This window comes from Coregonus clupeaformis, chromosome 34 (assembly GCF_020615455.1).
Source record: "Coregonus clupeaformis isolate EN_2021a chromosome 34, ASM2061545v1, whole genome shotgun sequence".
Lineage (NCBI taxonomy): Eukaryota > Metazoa > Chordata > Actinopteri > Salmoniformes > Salmonidae > Coregonus > Coregonus clupeaformis.
The window spans coordinates 10,039,506-10,060,141 of NC_059225.1; the positions used below are offsets into that span (position 1 = coordinate 10,039,506).

General features: G+C 46.5%; 1 protein-coding gene across 1 annotated transcript in view; it reads left to right on the top strand.

Annotated features, from left to right (window-relative positions):
* The window catches only part of LOC121549742 (extracellular sulfatase Sulf-1-like), a 148,067-nt gene that overhangs the window by 68,557 nt on the left and 58,874 nt on the right, over positions 1-20,636 (top strand). Inside the window, 5 exon segments of the mRNA XM_041861596.2 lie at positions 4,315-4,484; positions 12,284-12,434; positions 12,802-12,977; positions 13,867-13,995; positions 16,656-16,712. Coding sequence (XP_041717530.2) covers positions 4,315-4,484; positions 12,284-12,434; positions 12,802-12,977; positions 13,867-13,995; positions 16,656-16,712 — 683 coding nt within the window.

The window sequence follows — 20,636 nt, forward strand, 5'->3', positions numbered from 1 at the left end:
AGCTACTCTTCCTGGGGTTTATTACGGAACCCCATTAGTTCCTGCCAAGGCAGAAGCTACTCTTCCTGGGGTTTATTATGGATCCCCAGTAGTTCCTGCCAAGGCAGCAGCTACTCCTCCTGGGGTTTATAATGGATCCCCATTAGTTCCTGCCAAGGCAGCAGCTACTCTTCCTGGGGTTTATTATGGATCCCCCATTAGTTCCCTGCCGAGGCAGTAGCTACTCTTCCTGGGGTTTATTGTGGATCCCCATTAGTTCCTGCCAAGGCAGCAGCTACTCTTCCTGGGGTTTATTATGGATCCCCATTAGTTCCTGCCAAGGCAGCAGCTACTCTTCCTGGGGTTTATTATGGATCCCCATTAGTTCCTGCCAAGGCAGCAGCTACTCTTCCTGGGGTTTATTATGGATCCCCATTAGTTCCTGCCAAGGCAGCAGCTACTCTTCCTGGGGGTTTATTATGGATCCCCATTAGTTCCTGCCAAGGCAGCAGCTACTCTTCCTGGGGTTTATTATGGATCCCCAGTAGTTCCTGCCGAGGCAGCAGCTACTCTTCCTGGGGTTTATTATGGATCCCCATTAGTTCCTGCCAATGCAGCAGCTACTCTTCCTGGGGTTTATTGTGGATCCCCAGTAGTTCCTGCCAAGGCAGCAGCTACTCCTCCTGGGGTTTATTATGGATCCCCATTAGTTTCTGCCAAGGCAGCAGCCACTCTTCCTGGGGTTTATTATGGATCCCCATTAGTTCCTGCCAAGGCAGCAGCTACTCTTCCTGGGGTTTATTATGGATCCCCATTAGTTCCTGCCAAGGCAGCAGCTACTCTTCCTGGGGTTTATTATGGATCCCCATTAGTTCCTGCCAAGGCATCAGCTACTCTTCCTGGGGTTTATTATGGATCCCCATTAGTTCCTGCCAAGGCAGCAGCTACTCTTCCTGGGGTTTATTATGGATCCCCATTAGTTCCTGCCAAGGCAGCAGCTACTCCTCCTGGGGTTTATTATGGATCCCCATTAGTTCCTGCCAAGGCATCAGCTACTCTTCCTGGGGTTTATTATGGATCCCCATTAGTTCCTGCCAAGGCATCAGCTACTCTTCCTGGGGTTTATTATGGATCCCCATTAGTTCCTGCCAAGGCATCAGCTACTCTTCCTGGGGTTTATTATGGATCCCCATTAGTTCCTGCCAAGGCAGCAGCTACTCCTCCTGGGGTTTATTATGGATCCCCATTAGTTCCTGCCAAGGCATCAGCTACTCTTCCTGGGGGTTTATTATGGATCCCCAGTAGTTCCTGCCGAGGCAGCAGCTACTCCTCCTGGGGTTTATTATGGATCCCCATTAGTTCCTGCCGAGGCAGCAGCTACTCCTCCTGGGGTTTATTATGGATCCCCATTAGTTCCTGCCAAGGCAACAGCTACTCTTCCTGGGGTTTATTATGGATCCCCATTAGTTCCTGCCAAGGCAGCAGCTACTCCTCCTGGGGTTTATTATGGATACCCATTAGTTCCTGCCAAGGCAGCAGCTACTCTTCCTGGGGTTTATTATGGATCCCCATTAGTTCCTGCCAAGGCAGCAGCTACTCCTCCTTGGGTTTATTATGGATCCCCATTAGTTCCTGCCAAGGCAGCAGCTACTCTTCCTGGGGTTTATTATGGATCCCCATTAGTTCCTGCCAAGGCAGCAGCTACTCTTCCTGGGGTTTATTATGGATCCCCATTAGTTCCTGCCAAGGCAGCAGCTACTCTTCCTGGGGTTTATTATGGATCCCCAGTAGTTCCTGCCGAGGCATCAGCTACTCTTCCTGGGGTTAATTAAGGATCCCCATTAGTTCCTGCCAAGGCAGCAGCTACTCTCCCTGGGGTTTATTATGGATCCCCATTAGTTCCTGCCAAGGCAGCAGCTACTCTTCCTGGGGTTTATTATGGATCCCCATTAGTTCCTGCCAAGGCAGCAGCTACTCTTCCTGGGGTTTATTATGGATCCCCAGTAGTTCCTGCCAAGGCAGCAGCTACTCTCCTGGGGGTTTATTATGGATCCCCATTAGTTCCTGCCGAGGCAGCAGCTACTCTTCCTGGGGTTTATTATGGATCCCCAGTAGTTCCTGCCGAGGCAGCAGCTACTCCTCCTGGGGTTTATTGTGGATCCCCAGTAGTTCCTGCCGAGGCAGCAGCTACTCCTCCTGGGGTTTATTATGGATCCCCATTAGTTCCTGCCAAGGCAGCAGCTACTCTTCCTGGGGTTTATTATGGATCCCCATTAGTTCCTGCCAAGGCAGCAGCTACTCTTCCTGGGGTTTATTATGGATCCCCATTAGTTCCTGCCAAGGCAGCAGCTACTCTTCCTGGGGTTTATTATGGATCCCCAGTAGTTCCTGCCGAGGCAGCAGCTACTCTTCCTGGGGGTTAATTAAGGATCCCCATTAGTTCCTGCCAAGGCAGCAGCTACTCTCCCTGGGGTTTATTATGGATCCCCATTAGTTCCTGCCAAGGCAGCAGCTACTCTTCCTGGGGTTTATTATGGATCCCCATTAGTTCCTGCCAAGGCAGCAGCTACTCTTCCTGGGGTTTATTATGGATCCCCAGTAGTTCCTGCCAAGGCAGCAGCTACTCTCCCTGGGGTTTATTATGGATCCCCATTAGTTCCTGCCAAGGCAGCAGCTACTCTTCCTGGGGTTTATTATGGATCCCCAGTAGTTCCTGCCGAGGCAGCAGCTACTCCTCCTGGGGTTTATTATGGATCCCCAGTAGTTCCTGCCGAGGCAGCAGCTACTCTTCCTGGGGTTTATTATGGATCCCCATTAGTTCCTGCCGAGGCAGCAGCTACTCTTCCTGGGGTTTATTATGGATCTCCATTAGTTCCTGCCAAGGCAGCAGCTACTCTTCCTGGGGTTTATTATGGATCCCCAGTAGTTCCTGCCAAGGCAGCAGCTACTCCTCCTGGGGTTTATTATGGATCCCCATTAGTTCCTGCCGAGGCAGCAGCTACTCCTCCTGGGGTTTATTATGGATCCCCATTAGTTCCTGCCGAGGCAGCAGCTACTCTTCCTGGGGTTTATTATGGATCCCCAGTAGTTCCTGCCAAGGCAGCAGCTACTCCTCCTGGGGTTTATAATGGATCCCCAGTAGTTCCTGCCAAGGCAGCAGCTACTCTTCCTGGGGTCCAAACACATTAAGACGCATATATTACACATAAATCAAAAGATAAAACAGTACATCATATAACATTATTACACCACTACATATCTACAATACAAAATGTAGAATACCACTATACAACAATATTACAATGTACGTGTGTGTGGAGTGCGTGTGCTAGTGTGTGTGTGTGTGTAAGCGTGTGTCTGTGCCTGTGTGTGTGTGTGTGTCTCTTCACAGTCCCCGCTGTTCCATAAGATGTATTTTTATCTGTTTTTTAAAATCTGATTCTACTGCTTGCATCAGTTACTTGATGTGGAATAGAGTTCCATGTAGTCGTGGCTCTGTGTAGTACTGTGCGCCTCCCATAGTCTGTTCTGGACTTGGAGACTGTGAAGAGCCCAACCTTTACAATATAAAACATTTTATCCACACAATGAGTATTAAAGATGGAATCCGCATTCATTGAAACGCCACTGTCCGCCCCAACGCCAATGAGTATTAAAGATGGAATCCACATCAGTGGAAACGCCACTGTCCGCCCCAACGCCAATGAGTATTAAAGATGGAATTCGCATCAGTGGAAATGCCACTGTCCGCCCCTAACGCCAATGAGTATTAAAGATGGAATCCACATCAGTGGAAACGCCACTGTCCGCCCCAACGCCAATGAGTATTAAAGATGGAATCCACATCAGTGGAAACGCCACTGTCCGCCCCACTGCCAATGAGTATTAAAGATGGAATCCACATCAGTGGAAACGCCACTGTCCGCCCCACTGCCAATGAGTATTAAAGATGGAATCCGCATCAGTGGAAACGCCACTGTCCGCCCCACTGCCAATGAGTATTAAAGATGGAATCCACATCAGTGGAAACGCCACTGTCCGCCCCACTGCCAATGAGTATTAAAGATGGAATCCGCATCAGTGGAAACGACACTGTCCGCCTCACCGCCTTTGTTATTGTTTTTGTATTGTTGATGAAACAGAGCTGAGGAGCATCCAACAGTGTGGTAAAAAAAAAAAAAAAAAACATATTCTGCTGTTCTATCGTGCGTGCAAAAACTGTGTTGGTTGTTTGCAGTAACTTGTTTGTTGTTGTAATATTCCAAACAGACATGGCAGTTTCACCGTGAAGGACTCCAGCTGTAAAGCCAATACTCGTTGTTCTCCCCGTTGCAGGACTATTTCACGGACCTGATCACCAACGACAGTATCAACTTCTTCCGTGTGTCCAAGAAGGTGTACCCTCACCGACCAGTGATGATGGTCATCAGCCACGCTGCCCCCCACGGGCCAGAGGACTCAGCCCCACAATACTCAGAGATGTTCCCTAATGCCTCCCAACACATGTGAGTCGCACACACACACACACACACACACACTAGACAGACTAGAACCCTAGGTGGTTAAGGTGGGCAGAAGTAGAATGAGTGGGAGAGAGAGAAGGAGAGAAAGAGGGAGAGAGAGAAGGAGAGAAAGAGGGAGAGAGAAGCAGAGAAAGGGGGAGAGAGAAGCAGAGAAAGGGGGAGAGAGAAGGAGAGAAAGAGGGAGAGAGAAGGAGAGAAAGAGGGAGAGAAAGAGGGAGAGAGAAGGAGAGAAAGAGGGAGAGAGAAGGAGAGAAAGAGGGAGAGAGAGAGGAGAGAAAGAGGGAGAGAGAGAAGGAGATAAAGAGGGAGAGAGAGAAGGAGAGAAAGAGGGAGAGAGAGAAGGAGAGAAAGAGGGAGAGAGAGAAGGAGAGAAAGAGGGAGAGAGAGAGGAGAGAAAGAGGGAGAGAGGAGAAAAAGAGGGAGAGAGAGAAGGAGAGAAGAGGGAGAGAGAAGGAGAGAAAGAGAAGGAGAGAAAGAGGGAGAGACGTGGGGGGACTGGGTAAGGGGGTGGATGGTTGCCAAGGTGAATGGCATGTTGGTGTAAGTGTGTGAAATGTGTGTTGTTGTGAGCTTCAGGGTCAGTGGGTAGTGGAACAGGTGCCAGGCATATCTGCCCATATATTGTGACATCAAACCAGCCTTTTCCAAGTAGACATTGACTTGTATGGTGACTCCGCCTCTCCTCTCCTCTGATTATCTTCTGTGGTGACTCCGCCTCTCCTCTCCTCTGATTATCTTGTGTGGTGACTCCGCCTCTCCTCTCCTCTCCTCTCCTCTGATTTTCTTGTGTGGTGACTCCACCTCTGCTCTCCTCTCCTCTCCTCTGATTGTCTTGTGTGGTGACTCCTGCCCTCCTCTTCTCCCTTCTCCTCCCCAGACCTCCATTGTGTTCTGACTTAACTCTTCACCCGCCCAGCCAGGCGGTCTAATAAGCCCCACAAAGAGGCCTGTGTCTGGGCACAAGGACACCAGAGGGTGGGGTTGGGGCTGGGCACCTCCAGGAGAACCAGTAATGTTGGGGTCAGGGGAATGCACCCAGCCCTTATAGGAGGGTCCTATAGGACACACCTGACATCTGTCACACTACACCTTGTACACAGGTTCTCAGTATGGTTGCATCCCAAATGGTACCCCATTCTCTATGGGCTCTGTTCAAAGGTAGTGCACTACAGAGAATATGGTACCATTGTGGACATCTAGCCTGGGTTCTAAATGGTGTTAGTCTGTGATTATCTCTCTGGCCCTCAGGGTTAGCGTTCAGCTTAGACTACAACCTCACAACACAATGTAAAGACTAATCACTACTCGCGTTCAGCCTGGGATAAGGCAGGGGTTAAGGGTTTAAAGTTACTTCCAACTGCAGATAAAAGTTCAGCTTTGTCTTGTTCACACACAACAATACCAAGCTGTAGTTTACACCACAATACCAAGCTGTAGTTCACACCACACAATACCAAGCTGTAGTTCACACCACAATACCAAGCTGTAGTTCACATCACAATACCAAGCTGTAGTTCACACCACACAATACCAAGCTGTAGTTCACACCACACAATACCAAGCTGTAGTTCACACACAACAATACCAAGCTGTAGTTCACACCACAATACCAAGCTGTAGTTCACATCACACAATACCAAGCTGTAGTTCACACACAACAATACCAAGCTGTAGTTCACACCACAATACCAAGCTGTAGTTCACACCACACAATACCAAGCTGTAGTTCACATCACAATACCAAGCTGTAGTTCACACCACACAATACCAAGCTGTAGTTTACACCACAATACCAAGCTGTAGTTCACACCACAATACCAAGCTGTAGTTCACACCACACAATACCTAGCTGTAGTTCACATCACACAATACCAAGCTGTAGTTCACACCACACAATACCAAGCTGTAGTTCACACCACAATACCAAGCTTTAGTTCACACCACAATACCAAGCTGTAGTTTACACCACAATACCAAGCTGTAGTTCACACCACACAATACCAAGCTGTAGTTCACACCACAATACCAAGCTGTAGTTTACACCACAATACCAAGCTGTAGTTCACACCACAATACCAAGCTGTAGTTCACACCACAATACCAAGCTGTAGTTCACACCACTATACCAAGCTGTAGTTCACACCGCTATAACAAGCTGTAGTTCACACCACAATACCAAGCTGTAGTTCACACCACACAATACCAAGCTGTAGTTCACACCACACAATACCAAGCTGTAGTTCACACACAACAATACCAAGCTGTAGTTCACACCACAATACCAAGCTGTAGTTCACATCACACAATACCAAGCTGTAGTTCACACACAACAATACCAAGCTGTAGTTCACACCACAATACCAAGCTGTAGTTCACACCACACAATACCAAGCTGTAGTTCACATCACAATACCAAGCTGTAGTTCACACCACACAATACCAAGCTGTAGTTTACACCACAATACCAAGCTGTAGTTCACACCACAATACCAAGCTGTAGTTCACACCACACAATACCAAGCTGTAGTTCACATCACACAATACCAAGCTGTAGTTCACACCACATAATACCAAGCTGTAGTTCACACCACAATACCAAGCTTTAGTTCACACCACAATACCAAGCTGTAGTTTACACCACAATACCAAGCTGTAGTTCACACCACACAATACCAAGCTGTAGTTCACACCACAATACCAAGCTGTAGTTTACACCACAATACCAAGCTGTAGTTCACACCACAATACCAAGCTGTAGTTCACACCACAATACCAAGCTGTAGTTCACACCACTATACCAAGCTGTAGTTCACACCGCTATAACAAGCTGTAGTTCACACCACAATACCAAGCTGTAGTTCACACCACACAATACCAAGCTGTAGTTCACACCACACAATACCAAGCTGTAGTTCACACCACAATACCAAGCTGTAGTTCACACCACACAATACCAAGCTGTAGTTCACATCACACAATACCAAGATGTAGTTCACACCACAATACCAAGCTGTAGTTCACACCACACAATACCAAGCTGTAGTTCACATCACACAATACCAAGCTGTAGTTCACACCACAATACCAAGCTGTAGTTCACACCACACAATACCAAGCTGTAGTTCACACCACACAATACCAAGCTGTAGTTTACACCACAATACCAAGCTGTAGTTCACACCACAATACCAAGCTGTAGTTCACACCACAATACCAAGCTGTAGTTCACACCACAATACCAAGCTGTAGTTCACACCACACAATACCAAGCTGTAGTTCACATCACACAATACCAAGCTGTAGTTCACACCACAATACCAAGCTGTAGTTCACACCACACAATACCAAGCTGTAGTTCACATCACACAATACCAAGCTGTAGTTCACACCACAATACCAAGCTGTAGTTCACATCACACAATACCAAGCTGTAGTTCACATCACAATACCAAGCTGTAGTTCACATCACAATACCAAGCTGTAGTTCACATCACAATACCAAGCTGTAGTTCACACCACAATACCAAGCTGTAGTTCACACCACAATACCAAGCTGTAGTTCACACCACACAATACCAAGCTGTAGTTTACACCACAATACCAAGCTGTAGTTCACATCACAATACCAAGCTGTAGTTCACATCACACAATACCAAGCTGTAGTTCACACCACAATACCAAGCTGTAGTTCACATCACAATACCAAGCTGTAGTTCACATCACAATACCAAGCTGTAGTTCACATCACAATACCAAGCTGTAGTTCACACCACACAATACCAAGCTGTAGTTCACACCACAATACCAAGCTGTAGTTTACACCACAATACCAAGCTGTAGTTCACACCACACAATACCAAGCTGTAGTTCACACCACACAATACCAAGCTGTAGTTCACACCACACATTACCAAGCTGTAGTTCACACCACTATACCAAGCTGTAGTTAGGACACCCTAATCATGTACTTAAATAAATAAAAACCACTGTGTGGTTGTCTGGTTCCAAATTCCCATGCCATTCGTTACCATTCACAGGATGCGTACAAAATGGCACCCTATTCCCTATGGGCCATTGTCAAAAGTAGTGCATTAAATAGGGAATATGATGTTATCTGGGATGCAGGCCCAGTCAGTGCAGCAAGAGTTGATGACATTAACATCAAACCCTCCCCTTTCCATCACTCCCTTCCAAACTACAGATGCCTGTTTTTATTTATGACAGACAGAGTCTAGATGTTTTACAACAGACAGGATCTATATATTTTACAACAGACAGGATCTATATATTTTACAACAGACAGGATCTAGATATTTTACAACAGACAGGGTCTAGATGTTTTACAACAGACAGGGTCTAGATATTTTACAACAGACAGGGTCTAGATATTTTACAACAGACAGGGTCTAGATGTTTTACAACAGACGGGGTCTAGATGTTTTACAACAGACAGGATCTAGATGTTTTACATCAGACAGGGTCTAGATATTTTACAACAGACAGGGTCTAGATGTTTTACAACAGACAGGGTCTAGATGTTTTACAACAGACAGGGTCTAGATGTTTTACAACAGACAGGATCTAGATGTTTTACAACAGACAGGATCTAGATGTTTTACAACAGACAGGGTCTAGATGTTTTACAACAGACAGGGTCTAGATGTTTCCTGTCTGAGATATTTTACAACAGACAGGGTCTAGATGTTTTACAACAGACAGGGTCTAGATGTTTTACAACAGACAGGATCTAGATGTTTTACAACAGACAGGGTCTAGATATTTTACAACAGACAGGGTCTAGATGTTTTACAACAGACAGGATCTAGATGTTTTACAACAGACAGGATCTAGATGTTTTACAACAGACAGGGTCTAGATGTTTTACAACAGACAGGGTCTAGATGTTTCCTGTCTGAGATATTTTACAACAGACAGGGTCTAGATGTTTTACAACAGACAGGGTCTAGATGTTTTACAACAGACAGGATCTAGATGTTTTACAACAGACAGGGTCTAGATATTTTACAACAGACAGGGTCTAGATGTTTTACAACAGACAGGGTCTAGATGTTTTACAACAGACAGGATCTAGATGTTTTACAACAGACAGGGTCTAGATGTTTTACAACAGACAGGATCTAGATGTTTTACAACAGACAGGATCTAGATGTTTTACAACAGACAGGATCTAGATGTTTTACAACAGACAGGGTCTAGATGTTTTACAACAGACAGGGTCTAGATATTTTACAACAGACAGAGTCTAGATATTTTACTGCCTTACTGCGTAGCCTCTTAGCATGTAAGCCCACCAAGGATTAGCTGGATCTTACCCAAGTCAAGCAACACACTGAAGAACTAACAGAGCATTGAGTGGAAGTATCCTTCTCCCAACCTTTATTTTGCTGGTGTCTGAGGAACGATTCTCATCAGCATCAAAACCAACAGCCAGAACCACAGTAGACGTGTACTGTACTTCACACCCACCTTCACACCCACCCACATACACCCACATACACCCACAACACCCACCCACCCACCCACACCTCTGTACCAGCCAAAACCACAGTAGACTTGTACTGTACTTCTCTCTCTCTCTCTCTTTACACCTCCACCACTACGAAAAAACCCACCCACCTTCACACCCACCTTCACACCCACCCACATACACCCACATCACACACACACCCACATAACACACACCCACCCACACACACCTCTGTACCAGCCAATACCACAGTAGACATGGGGTTGGAAGAGGTGTACAGACCGTACGTATCCATCTCTCCACCCCTCTACCAACCCCATGAGGTTTCATCTTCAACGATCAGGACTTTATTGGCTTTACAGTCCAGGGCTTGTAGCCAACTTGACTTTGGGGTCTGGAGGCTAACACAGCTATTATTTTTCTTAAGCACGTGCCAACCCTCAAATTATTTATCCTAGCCAAAAGCACTAGGTCTGTCGTCTTGACGTGTGAGGAGAGATGGTCAGGGGGAGGGAGAGAGAGGGAGGATGGGGAGAGAGAGAGAGGAAGGAGAGAGAGAGAGAGAGAGAGAGAGAGAGAGAGAGAGAGAGAGAGAGAGAGAGAGAGGAGCTAGGGAGGGAGACTGATGTAGCATTAGAGCGTTTCCCTCAATAACCAGGCCTGGGTTATTGATGCTTGTCAAACAGAGCGGACAGAAGGGTAGAACCCACAGACTGCTTCCCAAATGGCACCATATTCCCTATATAGTGCACTACTTTTGACCAGGATTCTGGTCTAAAGTAGTGCACTATGTACGGAATAGGGTGCCATTTGGGACGTAGACACAGACACCTCAGGAAGGCTGAGCCCTGAGAAATGACAAAGAGGTGTGTTGCTTACTGCTGAAACCTTAAAGGGTTTCTTTATGGTTAGTTGATGCTCTGATGACTGCTCTATTTAGGGACATTTAAGACAGGTTCTGCTTCTCTTTAAGACAGGTTCTGCTTCTCTTTAAGACAGGTTCTGCTTCTCTTTAAGACAGGTTCTGCTTCTCTTTAAGACAGGTTCTGCTTCTCTATAAGACAGGTTCTGCTTCTCTATAAGACAGGTTCTGCTTCTCTTTAAGACAGGTTCTGCTTCTCTATAAGACAGGTTCTGCTTCTCTATAAGACAGGTTCTGCTTCTCTTTAAGACAGGTTCTGCTTCTCTTTAAGACAGGTTCTGCTTCTCTATAAGACAGGTTCTGCTTCTCTATAAGACAGGTTCTGCTTCTCTTTAAGACAGGTTCTGCTTCTCTTTAAGACAGGTTCTGCTTCTCTTTAAGACAGGTTCTGCTTCTCTTTAAGACAGGTTCTGCTTCTCTATAAGACAGCTTCTGCTTCTCTTTAAGACAGCTTCTGCTTCTCTTTAAGACAGGTTCTGCTTCGCTCGCCGCTTCGATCTCTTAGACTGTGAGGGTTTCAAAGACACATTATTGTGTTGTTTCTTTCATAGCATCTCCGCAGCACCCCCTGTTATAACGGACACCATCCCATTAGTCCCCTCTCCCCCACACTCACTGTCTCCATCCCCATTAGTCCCCTCTCCCCCACACTCGCTGTCTCCATCCCCATTAGTCCCCTCTCCCCCACACTCACTGTCTCCATCCCCATTAGTCCCCTCTCCCCCACACTCACTGTCTCCATCCCCATTAGTCCCCTCTCCCCCACACTCACTGTCTCCATCCCCATTAGTCCCCTCTCCCACTGTCTCCATCCCCATTAGTCCCCTCTCCCCCACACTCGCTGTCTCCATCCCCATTAGTCCCCTCTCCCACTGTCTCCATCCCCATTAGTCCCCTCTCTCCCCACACTCACTGTCTCCATCCCCATTAGGCCCCTCTCCCCCACACTCACTGTCTCCATCCCCATTAGTCCCCTCTCCCCCTGTCTCCATCCCCATTAGTCCCCTCTCCCACTGTCTCCATCCCCATTAGTCCCCTCTCCCCCACACTCACTGTCTCCATCCCCATTAGTCCCCTCTCCCCCACACTCACTGTCTCCATCCCCATTAGTCCCCTCTCCCCTGTCTCCATCCCCATTAGTCCCCTCTCCCCCACACTCACTGTCTCCATCCCCATTAGTCCCCTCTCCCCCACACTCACTGTCTCCATCCCCATTAGTCCCCTCTCCCCCTGTCTCCATCCCCATTAGTCCCCTCTCCCCCACACTCACTGTCTCCATCCCCATTAGGCCCCTCTCCCCCACACTCACTGTATCGACAGACAGGCCTTGTTTGTAACCATTGCTTGTCTCCTCTCCTGTCCTCTCCGCAGCACCCCCAGTTATAACTACGCCCCAAACATGGATAAACACTGGATCATGCAGTACACCGGCCCCATGAGACCCATCCACATGGAGTTCACCAACTTCCTACACAGGAAGAGACTGCAGACACTCATGTCAGTGGATGACTCTGTACAGAAGGTAAGAGGATTTGTCTCCACCATGTGATTATTCATTAGTCAATTCACATCCCTTTGAGCTCATCTCCTTTTGTTGGTCAGTGTGAATTCCAATTCTGGTACTGATGATCGCCTTTATCTTTCATATCAAAATACCATTATTTTGAGAGTGGGGTCATAAAGAGTCTCTCTCTCTCTCTCTCTCTCTCTCTCTCTCTCTCTCTCTCTCTCTCTCTCTCTCTCTCTCTCTCTCTCTCTCTCTCTCTCTCTCTCTCTCTCTCTCTCTCTCTCTCTCTCTCTCTCTCTCTCTCTCTCTCTCTCTCTCTCTCTCTCTCTCTCCCTCTCCCTCTCTCCCTCTCTCCTCCCTCCCTCCCTCCCTCCCTCTCCAGGTGTATGAGATGTTGGTAGAGAGTGGGGAACTGGACAACACCTACATAATCTACACAGCTGACCACGGCTACCACATCGGCCAGTTTGGGCTGGTAAAGGGGAAGTCCATGCCCTACGACTTTGACATCAGAGTGCCCTTCTTCCTCCGCGGGCCCGACGTCGAGCCTGGAGCAGTGTAAGTCAGCCTTGTCCAAGCCAGAACGAGCCATAGGGTAGTCTGAGGCAGCTTGATGTACCAGTACACCCCCTGGAGGCCGCTTGATGTACCAGTACACCCCCTGGAGGCCCCTTGATGTACCAGTACACCCCCTGGAGGCCGCTTGATGTACCAGTACATCCCTGGAGGCAGTTTGATGTACCAGTACACCCCCTGGAGGCCGCTTGATGTACCAGTACACCCCCTGGAGGCCCCTTGATGTACCAGTACACCCCCTGGAGGCCGCTTGATGTACCATTACATCCCTGGAGGCAGTTTGATGTACCAGTACACCCCCTGGAGGCCGCTTGATGTACCAGTACACCCCCTGGAGGCCGCTTGATGTACCAGTACGCCCCCTGGAGGCCGCTTGATGTACCAGTACACCCCCTGGAGGCCGCTTGATGTACCAGTACACCCCCTGGAGGCCGCTTGATTTACCAGTACACCCCCTGGAGGCCGCTTGATGTACCAGTATACCCCTGGAGGCAGTTTGATGTACCAGTACGCCCCCTGGAGGCCGCTTGATGTACCAGTACACCCCCTGGAGGCCGCTTGATGTACCAGTACACCCCTTGGAGGCAGCTTGATGTACCAGTACACCCCCTGGAGGCCGCTTGATGTACCAGTACACCCCTGGAGGCAGTTTGATGTACCAGTACACCCCCTGGAGGCCGCTTGATGTACCAGTACACCCCCTGGAGGCCGCTTGATGTACCAGTACACCCCCTGGAGGCCGCTTGATGTACCAGTACACCCCCTGGACAGGGCCCTAGCCTGTTACCCCCAATCCATCTCCTAATGCTGAGTGCCAAGCATTTTTTATGTCTGTTAGTGTTGTTGATGTTGTTGTTCTGTTCCTCCCCAGTAACCCTCAGTTGGTGTTGAACATTGACCTTGCCCCCACCATCCTGCACATCGCTGGGCTGGACACGCCTCCAGACATGGACGGGAAGTCCATCCTCAAACTCCTGGAACAGGAGAAGACTGGAAACAGGTAGGACTGGAGTCATATACAACCAGTAGGAATGGAGTCATATACAACCAGTAGGAATGGAGTCATATACAACCAGTAGGAATGGGGTCATATACAACCAGTAGGAATGGGGTCATATACAACCAGTAGGAATGGGGTCATATACAACCAGTAGGAATGGGGTCATATACAACCAGTAGGAATGGAGTCATATACAACCAGTAGGAATGGGGTCATATACAACCAGTAGGAATGGAGTCATATACAACCAGTAGGAATGGGGTCATATACAACCAGTAGGAATGGGGTCATATACAACCAGTAGGAATGGGGTCATATACAACAGGTAGGAATGGAGTCATATACAACCGGTAGGAATGGGGTCATATACAACCAGTAGGAATGGGGTCATATACAACCAGTAGGAATGGGGTCATATACAACCAGTAGGAATGGGGTCATATACAACCAGTAGGAATGGAGTCATATACAACCAGTAGGAATGGGGTCATATACAACCAGTAGGAATGGAGTCATATACAACCAGTAGGAATGGGGTCATATACAACCAGTAGGAATGGAGTCATATACAACCGGTAGGAATGGGGTCATATACAACCAGTAGGAATGGGGTCATATACAACCAGTAGGAATGGAGTCATATACAACCGGTAGGAATGGGGTCATATACAACCAGTAGGAATGGAGTCATATACAACCGGTAGGAATGGGGTCATATACAACCAGTAGGAATGGGGTCATATACAACCAGTAGGAATGGAGTCATATACAACCAGTAGGAATGGGGTCATATACAACCAGTAGGAATGGAGTCATATACAACCATTAGGAATGGAGTCATATACAATCAGTAGGAATGGGGTCATATACAACCGGTAGGAATGGAGTCATATACAACCAGTAGGAATGTGGTCATATACAACCGGTAGGAATGGGGTCATATACAACCAGTAGGAATGGAGCCATATACAACCAGTAGGAATGGAGTCATATACAATCAGTAGGAATGGAGTCATATACAACCAGTAGGAATGGGGTCATATACAACCGGTAGGAATGGAGTCATATACAACCAGTAGGAATGGGGTCATATACAACCAGTAGGAATGGGGTCATATACAACCAGTAGGAATGGAGTCATATACAACCAGTAGGAATGGGGTCATATACAACCGGTAGGAATGGAGTCATATACAACCAGTAGGAATGGAGTCATATACAACCAGTAGGAATGGAGTCATATACAACCAGTAGGAATGGAGTCATATACAACCAGTAGGAATGGAGTCATATACAACCAGTAGGAATGGAGTCATATACAACCGGTAGGAATGGGGTCATATACAACCGGTAGGAATGGAGTCATATACAACCGGTAGTAATGGAGTCATATACAACCAGTAGGAATGGAGTCATATACAACCAGTAGGAATGGAGTCATATACAACCAGTAGGATTGGAGTCATATACAACCAGTAGGAATGGAGTCATATACAACCAGTAGGAATGGAGTCATATACAACCAGTAGGAATGGAGTCATATACAACCAGTAGGAATGGAGTCATATACAACCAGTAGGAATGGAGTCATATACAACCAGTAGGAATGGAGTCATATACAACCAGTAGGAATGGAGTCATATACAACCAGTAGGAATGGGGTCATATACAACCGGTAGGAATGGAGTCATATACAACCAGTAGGAATGGAGTCATATACAACCGGTAGGAATGGAGTCATATACAACCAGTAGGAATGGAGTCATATACAACCGGTAGGAATGGGGTCATATACAACCGGTAGGAATGGGGTCACATACAACCGGTAGGAATGGGGTCACATACAACAGGTAGGAATGGGGTCATATACAACAGGTAGGAATGGGGGCATATACTTTTAAAATAGATTTTCTATTTTGTTATTTAGTACACCAGGCAATTCCATTGAGATTAAGCATATTTCTTTTTCAAGCAAAACCTATCCAAAAAATAAGCTCTGCTATAAAGACATTGTATAATCATACATTTAGGGGCATCTAATCCTGACGTTTTAAACATTGCAGTGTGTTTTAACATGGATCACTATATTAATAAACACACCAAAATATGTATCAATTACATAATCATAATGCACGCAATTCAGTCTCAAAATAAAACATTCACAGAGCACGTGTGCATCCCAAATGGCACCATATTCCCTATAGAACTGCACTAGTTTTGACCAGAGCACTATGGGGAACAGGATGCCATTTGGGACTCAAACATCGACAGAGCAAGGGAAAGGGTAGGATCTAATCCTGTAAACCAAGCCAGTGATTCAGGGTTTCATGCTGAACAAATTTCAGTTCCTTATCTTGACTCCACAAATCCTTAGGAATCCTATAATCCTAGTTGTGTAATGATTCACTGTAGCTCTGGCTGTATTCACTGTGGCTCTGGCTGTACACTGCAGACCCGACATAGCTCATGGGTCTTCGTCCCAAATGACACCCTATTTCCTATATAGTGCACTTCTTTTGACCAGAACCCTATGGGTAACCCAATTGGCCCTGGTCAAAAGGAGTGCACTGAACAGGGTGCCAATTGGAAAGCATCCATTGGTAAGTCTACAGCCAGGCCCACGTGAATTCTATCAACTAAAGTGCATTTTGTCTTTCCAGATTCAAACGCAATCGGAAAGCCAAAGTCTGGAGGGACACGTTCCTGGTGGAGAGAGGGTAAACTGATGCCCCCACACACACACTGTCAAAATAAACATTGTCCTATACAGACAAACACATGCGCGCACACACACAGACACACAAACACACACACAAACGCACACCCTACACCATAGATCCAGTGAGTGTAGGAATGTGACACCATTCTACGTTTAATTGAACGCCAAACGTGTCAGGCAGTCACTGTGGTTGAAACCCAAATAGCACCCTGTTCCCTATATAGTGCAGTCCTTAGGGCCTCTGGTCAAAAGTAGTGCACTACATAGAGAATAGGGTGCTATTTGGGAGGTGCATTCTTTCCACTTGTTCGCCACACACACACAAACAAACACAGACGCTTCCAGACCACAGTAGGTTGGGAAGGCCGGTTGGGGATATCTTTTTTGGCATTGTTTGGTCTATGTTATATGTCCCTGTCTGGTGCATCATGACAGTTCACACTAAGGGCTTTAAAGTGACATATTGTTTTTCAGTCTAAAAACCATTGTTGCCTTGTGCTCTGTGGTGCATGCATTGGAAGACAGGCTGGGAAGGCTGGTGCCGTTAGGGCTGCAACCCTCATACACACACACACAATCATCCACTCCTGTTCCCCTTATCCACTCCTGTTCTCCTTATCCACTCCTGTTCTCCTTATCCACTCCTGTTCTCCTTATCCACTCCTGTTCTCCTTATCCACTCCTGTTCTCCTTATCCACTCCTGTTCTCCTTATCCACTCCTGTTCTCCTTATCCACTCCTGTTCCCCTTATCCACTCCTGTTCCCCTTATCCACTCCTGTTCTCCTTATCCACACCTGTTCTCCTTATCCACTCCTGTTCCTCTTAGAAAACTGCTTCCCGTTCCCTTCAGCTAATTCACTGCTCTGTTCAGTTCCCGAAAAGTGCTTTAAAAATGGTCAAGTTGTTGAGTAATGACTATTTCACAATCTTTCATGCAGCGAGCTCCAAAAGTATTCGGACAGTGACAGTTTTGTTGATGTTTTGGCTCTGTACTCCAGCACTTGATAGAATGACTATGAGGTTAAAGTGTATATTGTCAGCTTTAATTTCAGGGTATTTTCATCCATATCAGGTGAACCGTTTAGAAATTACAGCACTTTCTGTACATATTCACACCCATTTTAGGGGACCAAAAGTATTGGGACAAATTCACTTACAGTACAAGTCAAAAGTTTGGACACACCTACTCGTTCCAGGGTTTTTCTTTATTTTTACTATTTTCTACATTGTAGAATAATAGTGAAGACATCAACACTCTGAAATAACACATATGGAATCATGTAGTAACCAAAATGTGTTAAACAAATCAAAATATATTTTATATTTGAGATTCTTCAAAGTAGCCACCCTTTGCCTTGATGACAGCTTTGCACACTCTTGGCATTCTCTCAACCAGCTTCATGAGGTAGTCACCTGGAATGCATTTCAATTATCAGGTGTGCCTTGTTAAGTTAATTTGTGGAATGTCTTTCCTTCTTAATGCGTTTGAGACAATCAGTTGTGTTGTGACATGGTAGGGGTGGTATACAGAAGATAGCCCTATTTGGTAAAAGACCAAGTCCATATTATGGCAAGAACAGCTCAAATAAGCAAAGAGAAACGACAGTCCATCATTACTTTAAGACATCAAGGTCAGTCAATCCGGAAAATATCAAGAACTTTGAATGTTTCTTCAAGTGCAGTCGCAAAAACCATCAAGCGCTATGATGAAACTGGCTCTCATGAGGACCGCCACAGGAAAGGAAGACCCAGAGTTACCTCTGCTGCAGAGTTTAAGTTCATTAGAGTTACCAGCCTCAGAAATTGCAGCCCAAATAAATGCTTCACAGAGTTCAAGTAACAGACACATCTCAACATCCACTGTTCAGAGGAGACTGCGTGAATCAGGCCTTGATGGTCGAAATTGCTGCAAAGAAACCACTACTAAAGGACACCAATAAGAAGAAGAGACTTGCTTGGGCCAAGAAACATGAGCAATGGACATTAGACCGATGGAAATGTGTCCTTTAGTCTGGAGTCCAAATTTGAGATTTTGGTTCCAACTGCTGTATCTTTGTGAGACGCAGAGTAGGTGAACGGTTGATCTCCGCATGTGTGGGTCCCACCGTGAAGCATGGAGGAGGAGGTGTGATGGTGCTTTGCTGGTGACACTGTCAGTGATTTATTTAGAATTCAAGGCACACTTAACCAGCATGGCTACCACAGCATACTGCAGCGATACACCATTTATTCCATCTGATTTGGGCTTAGCGGGACTATCATTTGTTTTCAACAGGACAATGACCCAACACACCTCCAGGCTGTGTACGGGCTATTTGTCCAAGAAGGAGAGTGATGGAGTGCTGAATCAGATGACCTGGCCTCCACAATCACCCGACCTCAACCCAATTGAGATGGTTTGGGATTAGTCGGACGGCAGAGTGAAGGAAAAGCAGCCAACAAGTGCTCAGCATACAGTACATTCGGAAAGTATTCAGACCCCTTGACTTTTTCCACATATTGTTAGGTTACAGCCCTATTCTAAAATTGATTAAATAGCTTTTTCTCATCAATCTACACACATAATACCCCATAATGACAAATAAAAAATGATATACCACATTTACATAAGTATTCAGACCTTTTACTCAGCACGTTGTTTAAGCACCTTTGGCAGCAATTACAGCCTCAAGTCTTCTTGGGTATGACGCTACAAGCTTGGCACACCATCATTTGGGGAGTTTCTCCCAGTCCTCTCTGCAGATCCTCTCAAGCTCTGTCAAGTTAGATGGGGAGCGTTGCTCCACAGCTATTTTCAGGTCTCTCCAGAGATGTTCGATCAGGTTCAAGTCTTGGCTCTGGCTGGGCGACTCAAGGACATTCAGAGACTTGTCCCGAAGCCACTCCTGTGTTATCTTGGCTGTGTGCTTACGGTTGTTGTCCTGCTTGAAGGTAAGCTTTCGCCCCAGTCTGAGGTCTTGAGCACTCTGGAGCAGGTTTTGATCAAGGATCTCTCTGTACTTTGCTCCGTTCATCTTTGCCTTGATCCTGACTATTCTCCCAGTCCCTGCCAATGAAAAACATCCCCACAGCATGATGCTGCCACCACCATGCTTCACCGTAGGGATGGTGCCAGGTTTCCTCCAGAGGTGATGCTTGGCATTCAGGCCAAAGAGTTCAAACTTGGTTTTATCAGACCAGAGAATCTTGTTTCTCATGGTCTGAGAGGCTTTAGGTGCCTTTTGGCAAACTCCAAGCGGGCTGTCATGTGCCTTTTACTGAGGAGTGGCTTCCGTCTGGCCACTCTACCATAAAGGCCTGATTGGTGGAGGGCTGCAGAGATGGTTGTCCTTCTGGAATGTTCTCCCATCTCCACAGAGGAACTCTAGAGCTCTGTCAGAGTGACCATCGGGTTCTTGGTCACCTCCCTGACCAAGGCCCTTCTCCCCCGATTGCTCAGTTTGACAAGGCGGCCAGCTCTAGGAAGAGTCTTGGTGGTTCCAAACTTCCATTTAAGAATGATGGTGGCCACTGTGTTCTTGGGGACCTTTAATGCTGCAGAAATGTTTTGGTACCCTTCCCCAGATCTGTGCCGCAACACAATCCTGTCTCGGAGCTCTACGGACAATTCCTTCGACCTCGTGGTTTGGTTTTTGCTCTGACATGCATTGTCAACTGTGGGACCTTATATAGACAGGTGTGTCCATTTCCAAATCATGTCCAATCAATTGAATTTATCACAGGTGGACTCCAATCAAGTTGTAAAAACATGTTAAGGATGATCAAAGGAAACAGGATGCACCTGAGCTCAATTTCAAGTCTCATAGCAATACTTATGTAAATATGGTATTTGTTTTTTATTTGTTATAAATGTGCAGACATTTCTAAAAGCCTGTTTTTGCTTCGTCATTATGGGTTATTGTGTGTAGATTGCTAAGGAA